Source organism: Choloepus didactylus, chromosome 5 (assembly GCF_015220235.1).
Source record: "Choloepus didactylus isolate mChoDid1 chromosome 5, mChoDid1.pri, whole genome shotgun sequence".
Lineage (NCBI taxonomy): Eukaryota > Metazoa > Chordata > Mammalia > Pilosa > Megalonychidae > Choloepus > Choloepus didactylus.
This window is the reverse complement of record NC_051311.1, coordinates 149,639,883-149,648,390: the sequence shown is the minus strand read 5'-3', so window position 1 is coordinate 149,648,390 and position 8,508 is coordinate 149,639,883. Positions and strand designations below refer to the sequence as shown.

Genomic DNA, 8,508 nt, shown 5'->3' with positions numbered 1-8,508 from the left:
ATCTTGTTATACTTAGGTCCTGGAGTAAAAAGTTTCAGTCTATGCTAGACTAAGAATATTGTGAAAAGGTAGAGAAGTCAGTGGTTGCAGTATTTTTTGCCTATGTGGTAAGAAGCAAAACTGCAGTTTAGAATTAATCTGGCACATTGTTAGGCAACACTACTAACTCCTTAATACTTTGGAAAAACTAAGTAGGTACCTGAGCATAAATGTTTATTTTCTGTATTTCTGAGCATAAATGTTTATTTTCTGTATTTCATGGAAATGAATGCACTCTTAATCAACACAAAACTAAAACAAATTTTACTATTTTATTCTTAATCAGTATAAATATTATTTCAGTTTCCCACTGAAAATTAAAAAATACTGATTTATATACAGTATTAAAATACTGATTTATATACAGCTGCTTATGGTGACAGCAGCAGAAAGGAGGGTTTGGTCCTTACAAAATATGTTTGATTCTTATTCACTTTTGCTTGTATGTCTGAAATTGCTTGATTTTGATCAGAAATTTGAAAATCACAATGATAAATGGAACTTCTGAGCATATCTTAAACTACATAAAATTAGGAAACTGGAAGAAAATAAATTTTAGGGGCTAATTGAGATTTTTCCCCATTTCCTAGGTATAAGATGATTAAGCAACTCTATTATCTGGTAAGCAATGTTGGTTAAACAGATATAGAAGTGGCAGAATGTTACACCAGTGACAAAGAAAAAAAGGCTTATATTACATTTAAGAGTATTAATTTTGATGACATTTCAAATTTCCATGAAGAGTTAACCCTAACTGCTGAAGTGTTCAATATAGAAATCAGTACATATTTTGGTTAGCCCGTTAAGAAACAACAAAAATGCTCTGAGAAATGTTCTGAAACATTACTTTCATTTACCAACTTTACAGTTGTTTGAGGTGCTGTAATACATCTACTGATATTCCCAGCTGTTTTACTAAACTGGCTGTCTGTTCTAAAATCCAAGTGAGGCTTGGGTTTTCAGAATGTGCATGTTCCTGTGTTCTACAACACTCTAAATATGAACAATCCATCCCACTAGGACTCTTGCTACAGTTTTTGTTAAACTCAGCATTATTTTCACAGAGTCTTTCATCTTTAGCTCCATCAATCTTCTTCCCGACTGGAACTACATGACAAAGGTCCATATCTTCAATGGAGTCCAATAAATCTACAACATGGGGCTGTGGCATGACTGATTTCAGGTTTCTGAGCACATATTCTTCACATTGGCCAACTGCATCCAGAAGATTATTTATTTTATTGATCAAAGCCGAACTATTATCATGAAGGTGACACCAGGAGAGCAAAGCGCTGAAGAAAAACATACACAAGAGTTAAATAGGAAAAAATATATTAAACAATCACAAGCTTTTAAAATTTTTGACACTAAATTATGTGTATTTCTCTTCCAGATAACATTATGCGAAAATAGGTTAATGATAAATACAAGTCAAAATCAGGAGGGTAATGGGGGTAAAATAGAATTAAAAAAATATATAGAATTTCAAAATAAATTAAACAATTGCACTTGATATATTCACAGCTCAACATTCAATTTTCCTGATTTTAGACTTTTTTTTCCTTATGACTGTGTAATCTCTGTTTGGGAGGGATACAACTCAGATAAAGAGAGATCAGAAAAATGAGTGTCGCCTTTAAGGATATTAAAAAGCTTCTAAACTAGCAACTCTCAATCTTGGATGCACATTAGTATCACTTGGGGAGCTTTTAAAACTATCAAGGTCCAGGTCACACTACAGACCAATTAAATTGGAATCTCTGGGGTAGTATCTAGGCATCAGTATTTATTTTTAAAGCTTCCCAGTTGGTTTCAAGGGGCAGTCAAGGTTGAAAATTATTATTCTAAGCATGTAAGTTGCTTGCCATTAAGACAGAAGGGTTAGAGAAAAAAAGTTTTGAAGCAACTTCACTTTCCTAGCTTTGTTTGCTGAGCTATTAACACTTTTCTTGAAAAAGGTAAGAATTCTTCTAGTCCTAATATTTTTACTTTTCTAGTATGGACACTAAAAACTTTTTTTTTTTTTCTTTTTTTCCCCAGACTGTTCAGATCAACATATAAGCCATAAAATAATGTTTTATTTTGAAAAATAATGTTTTAAATGTGGTATCAATTGATGTAAAAGATTCAACAATAAGCTTTCTAAGCTTATAAAAGTTTAATCTGATGGTAAAATGAATATTTGATCATATTCTGTCTTCAGTAGACTTTACACATTCTAATTCCTAACAATTTATTTTCCAAAACCCCAAATACAATGAATTTGTTTTGTTTTGATAACTTTTATTTTCTACTTTCTTAAAAAGTGTTTCTTTGAAGCATTTGATGTTTTTCTCTACAGAGGATAGTTTAAAAGATATAAAGCAACACAGAGGATGTACTTGTCATTTGACCACTTGGCTCTGACATCTGCCATTATTGTTATGGCATCTCGACAGGTTGTTCAATACTCAGGGATAAAGTAAATGAAACCATTTTTTTTTCCCTCTATTACCATCTATAATTTTCTTCCTGTACTTCTAGTCCAGAAGTCTATCATATTGTGTTCTGCCACACGTGCAAGACCAAAAGCTTTATTCGAAACCTGAAGATCTTTCTAATTACTCTGAGATACAGGTTGGTGGTAGTTCCGGTTTCAAGAAGTATACACTCTCCCTAATGTTTCTTTGTGAAACAGAACCACACCTGACTCACATCTCTAAGTGGATGAACTGATGATGTTTTTGATCCTTTGAAGGCAATAATCCATGCTCTATAGCACTCTTTCATGGATTTAATGCCAGGAAAAGCACTTCAGTTTAAATACTTCATTTTTACATATTACTTTCATAAAAATCCTCCAGTACTAGTGAACTTAAAATGATTCAGCATTTGAAAGATTTTAAAGTTACCTCAATGTTCCTCTGAGTTGTCCATAGTTTATAATGACTTCTGCACCTTCCTTATAACCTTGATTGAAGCCTTGTTGAAGAGCAACTGCTTTGCCAGCATCTATTCCATCTCTATAACCTTCCTAAAAATACAGAAGTAATGAAGAATTGCATTTGTAACTAACACCAAGTGAACCATAAAATGTTGTTCTAGAAAGGCACAGAATCAATTTAAGAAATTAATGAAATGGGCCATTAAATTACTTAACAGTGGTTCTATAATAAACGGCATAGCCACAAAATCAAAGTAGCCTGTACTTCTCATAAAAGTTTATTATTTAAAAAAAAAAAAGTTTATTATTGATTTATCTTTTATTCCATTTTTGAGTGTGGACTTCTTGGGAAAATTAAAAAATACTGATTTATATACAGCTGCTTAAAACCCCATATTAGCAATAGCTTCACAGAAAGAAAACATGAACAATTACACGTCTAGACCTTTAGCAACCGATTGAATTGAGGTGGGGGTGGATAGTTGTGGGGACAGTGCAGTAAATTACAGGTAAGGAAGGTCTTGAATAATTAACTGAAGTAAGGAAAAGAAGAGGAAACTTGTTCAGGAACAAAAAGATGAAAATCTAGTTTTAGAAATTTTGCTTGATACCTAAATCCAATTAAACTACAAATTATCTGTGGGCAGGGATTTTGTCCTGCATCTCCCATGCTGCCACAGCACTAAAAGATGCTTTACTGATCTAGCTCCAGCCTCAAATGAAGTATTTCTGCAATTAACAACATGGCTGTCGAGCTACACAAATATTATTTTAATGAAACATTAAACAACACGGGCAGATTCCCAACTGCTGCACCAAGGGCAGTTCAATGGTTGGCAAGGGCATTAAGTAGACACGGAAATCACCATTTGGTCCTCACCCTCAACTAAGCTCTAAGAGCACCACCTGGACAACAGGTGCATAGTATTAAGCTTAATTTCAATGACTAGTGAGACAAATTAAGAGATGAGTAATCCACACCTGACAATTAAAAAAGAAACTAATTTTAATATTCCCTTACCAGTATTCCTTATTACTTTCCCCTATTGCTCTTTGACAATCCGACGGCTTTACATTCGTAAGTTCACCTTCTCTATCAAGTCTTGATTAACAGCACTCCTAGCTTTAGATTCTCTGCTCCTTCAAGCAACCCAGGTAAACTGTGTGCGTGTCCCTTGACTGTCATAATTAGCATAGTCAGTGTGTATGTTTCAACCCTAATCCCTTCCCTGCGATCCTCCTCAAACTGCCATCTCTTCAAAGTCTGACCAAAGTTCACTTTGGTCGGTCCCCAGCCGTCTGATGCATCGCTCCAAGATCGCACCCTATTGTTTCATACACTTTCACGTAACCCACTAGGAAATCCTAGCAGAACGCGGGCCGGATTAGGGGACAAAGGGTGGGGAGGGCAGCGCCGGGACAGGCCGGGGCCACTCTTGCCTCTAGTTTCTGGATCCAGCTCCTTCACAACCCTTACACCCCTTTACCGTAACCCGGGACGCCACGTGGCCCCCGCGCCCTACGCCCAGATTTACTTTGACTCGTCTCCGCATCTGGCTCCGCCATTCCCGCTGTACCAGGCTCGACTCGTCCGCCTCCTCATCAAACACATCTCCCTCATTTCCTGGGCCGGGGACCAGGAAAGACGCTTGAAGCCACGACATCACCAGGGCAACCACACGGCCGCCATGCGACGGAAGTCCAAGCAACTCCTTCCGGTCGGAAGGGCGGGGCAAAGACGGAGAGTGGGCTCGGGATGCGGTTGCGCACGCGCTGGCCAGCATCTGTGCATCTGAGTTGGATTGTGGTTGTCGGCGAAGGTAAAAGGAAAACTTCTATCTAACGATTCAGTTGTCACGATCATTTGTTAAATCCTAACTTCTCGGTTGCAATTCTATAGTCTTAAATGTCTTTATTATTAAAAAAGAAAAAAAAATACATAAACCTGCAATTAATAAAACAGAAAACTTGCATCAATCAATCCCAAAACTGGTTGAAAAGACCAATAAGAGATAATCCATCATGACTCTGATTAAGAAAAACAGAACAAAATTATACAAGGAAGTGTTTTCAGTCCTGGCGGCCGCGAGGCTGAGCCAGCAGCACCCACTCTCCCAGCTCTCGGCACTTCCACTCTGCTTTCTGCCAGCTCTGTCAGGACGGACCCCACCAATTCCCTTACCACGGCCTTCCTGGCCGATGGCCTTTCCACCGCCGTCTCCAGGACAGCGGTGGCCCCCATCGGGCAGGTCAGTCTGCTGAGTGCAACACATAGGTAAACAGATTGGGACCCACTCACAGTGCAAAGGGATCATAGACTGCATAGTCCATGTTCCCAAGAAGCAGGGTGCCCGCTATTTCTGGAAGGGTAGCCTGGCCAGTATCATCCACTACTTCCCCAACTCCTCAACTTTTGCCTTTAAGGATAAATATAAGCAAGTGTTCCTGGGAGGCGGAACAGGCACATGTGGTCCTGGAGGTATTTTGCTGGCAATCTGGCCACTGGTGTTATGGCAGGAGCCGCCTTCTCTACCCTTTGAATTTCCCCCAGAACCCTTTAGGCAGTTGATATTGGGAAATCTGGCACAGAAAGAGAATTCAAAGGCCTGGGAGACTGGTGAAGAACGCCAAGTCTGACACATCCAAGGCCTGTACCAGGGCTTCAGCATCTCTCGGCAGGGCAGCATCATCCATAGGGCAGCCAACTTGGGTCTGTATGATACGGCCAAATGTATGTGCCCCGACTTCAAGAACACGTACATCGTAGAGAGTGGGATGATCGCCCAGACCCTGAGAGCTGTGGCTGGTGTGTGGCCCGTGTGGTCGCCTACCCCCACACCATGAGGCAGCAGACGATGATGCAGACTGGGCACAAGGCAGCTGATGTCACGTATACCAGGACCCTCGATTGCTGGAGGAAGATTTTCAAAGATGAAGGTGGCAAAGCCTTCTTCAAGGGTGTATGGTTTGATGTTCTCAGAGGCATGGGTGGAGCCTTTGTGCTGGTCCTCTGAGACAGTTTGAAGAAGTCATCTAAGTTGTCTGTCTCATTAGAAATGGGAACCAAGAGAATCATGTAGAATCCTTACTTAATTGTTATGGACTATTGACATTCAAGAAATTCCTATTGTGTTTATCCAGATCCAGATCACATCTGCAGAGGGCTAAGGAAAGCTCTAGAAGAGGGGCTCATTGTGATCATGGTTGACCATTGGCACTGCTGATTCCATGTATTGACTATTTGGTGGCAGGGATCATGACTACCATTGTAGGTCCAGGGGTGACAGACCTCAGCTACACAGACCTAGAAACCCTTGGATCCAAATTCCTGTAAGACCCTGGGTTGTGTTTAAGTATTTATTTTTTAAAAAATCATGTCTTCTATTTGTACTTAAGCACTATCTCCTTTTGCACAGCTGGATATTTCCAATTATGTTCTACATTGTGCATTCTGCTGCAAAACAATAAATATGCAGGATACTTTTAAAAAATTTATGCAAGATAGGAATGAGAAAGGAGATAACTGCCGATGCAAAGGAAAATTCAAATGTTATAAAATACTTACTGAAACTCAAGAGCAACACATTTGAAAACCTAGGAGATATGAATGATTTCCTAATGAAATATAAATGGCCAAAATTGACTCAAGAAGTAGAAAACATCTAACCTCCATAGAAAATTTGGAGATTAAATATCTACTATAAAAATGGCATGAAGACTAGACACCTTCACAGTTAAATAGTTTTTAATCTTAAAGAATGACAGATAATTAAATGTAATTTTACTCTATTTTTACTATTCTAGGGCAGAGAAACAGATTGTTTTGGTTTGCTAATGCTGCCATTATGCAAAATATCAGAAATGAATTGGGTTTTATGAAGAGGGTTTGTCTGGTTACAAATTTACAATCCTAAGGCCATAAAAGTGTCCAAACTAAGGCATCAGCAAGAGGATGCCTGCACTGAAGAAAGGCCGATGGCAACCAGAACATGTCTGTCAGCTGGGGTAAATACTTAGATGTGGAATTGCTGAATGATATGGTAAATATAAATTTAACTTTATAAGACACCACCGAACTGTATTCTGAAGTGATCGTACCACTTTACATTCTCAGTAGCAATGAATGAGAGTGTCAGTTGCCCCCATCCTTGTAATCAATTGTAATTGTCAGTCTTAAATGTTAGCTATTCTGATGGCTATGTGGTGGTATCTTACTATGGTTTTAATTTGCATTTTCCAGATAACATGTTATTGAGCATCTTTTCATGTGCTTTTTGGCCATTTGTATATATATATTTATGAGTTCTTTGTCTATTAAAAAATTGGGTTGTGTTTTGCATTTCAAGGATCTTTGTGTATTCTGAATACAAGTCTTTTGCCAGATGTTAGTTATGTCCGTCAGTAAACAGTTGCTGGGACAGAGTTAGGAGCACAAGAGGTTTATTTGAGGGTGGGGAGGATAATGCTTGTGAAAGATGAAAGGACGAGAAATCATGAGTAGAGCCTCAGATGGTGATGCAGATCTGACAGTCTTGGCCAGCCAAGAGCAAAGAGAAGTGCTGTGTTAGGCAGACATGATCAAGCCTTGGTACCCCTGCCATACTCTGTCATTGGCTGGGAGATACCCTAGAAGAATGTGCTTTGACTAGAAATTGGAGGCAGATCCTGTAGCCCTATCAGCTGGAGGCTGACAGCTAACTAGACGCCTTTGTCAAGAAGAAGCGTCTTATAAAGTCCTTTCAACTCTGTGATTCTACTGTTTGCAAAATAGTGTTCCTTTTTTATTTTTTTAAATGAACTGTAAATAACAGTGCCATCCCCTGCATAAATTTTGGTGTCACAATGTGAACTTACTCCAGAGTATTTAGTAAAGTTATGCAGCTCAGTATATCTTGTCTAAATACTCTATGATGAGGTCAATCTTTAGGATTCACTACATTTTCTTCCCATTCTTCTGCTTATCGTTCATTCTTGTCTTTTCTTTCAAAGACTTCACAATTCTTTTTTTTTTTTACGTCCTTCTATTTCCCATTTCCTGCCAAATTTCATTCGTTATCTCAGTCTTCCACACTTTATACGTGCCCTCTGCAGACTGCTTTTCTGTAGCTGGTACAATAAACTCTAATGGAGCACAGATCTTCTCCTGAATCCTAGGCAAAGCTTCTGGCATACTGACTTTAATCATTAAGTTTCTGGCAATCAGGCAGCAGAACTCTTGATTTCCATATGCCAAGCGTTTTCTACTACTTCCCCCTTCTAAAAAAGTTTCTTTCTCCCTTTTAAAGATTCCTAGTTCTGAGATCCTCAGTAGTATTTAGTGACTAAGTCCTTGGGTGCTGTCTTTTCATAGTTTATATCTGTTTTGCTCTAACGCTGCATACTATGTATTAGAAAAATGAAATTGTTGCTAGTGAAGAAATAAATGAGAGAGAATTAAAAACGTGGCTTCTAGGAGAGAGCTTTATAATAAGGATAGTAGATAAATCCTAGGCAGAGTTGCCATTTTTATTTTAAAGTATTGTGTCTATAGAAGATTCCAGTTATAA

At 38.5% G+C, this 8,508-nt stretch overlaps 1 protein-coding gene and 1 pseudogene across 1 annotated transcript; one reads left to right on the top strand and one right to left on the bottom strand.

Moving 5' to 3' along the window:
* Positions 1-872: 872 nt before the first annotated feature.
* YAE1 (YAE1 maturation factor of ABCE1) lies at positions 873-4,667 on the bottom strand. The gene is made up of 3 exons (XM_037837123.1): positions 4,498-4,667; positions 2,931-3,052; positions 873-1,331 (listed from the first exon to the last, which is right to left on the bottom strand). Exons 1-3 carry the CDS (start codon positions 4,624-4,626, stop codon positions 902-904), a joined length of 681 nt encoding a protein of 226 aa, XP_037693051.1. The 5' UTR covers positions 4,627-4,667; the 3' UTR covers positions 873-901.
* A 51-nt stretch (positions 4,668-4,718) lies between these two features.
* Positions 4,719-5,976, top strand: LOC119535472 (annotated as a pseudogene).
* The last annotated feature ends 2,532 nt before the right edge of the window (positions 5,977-8,508 follow it).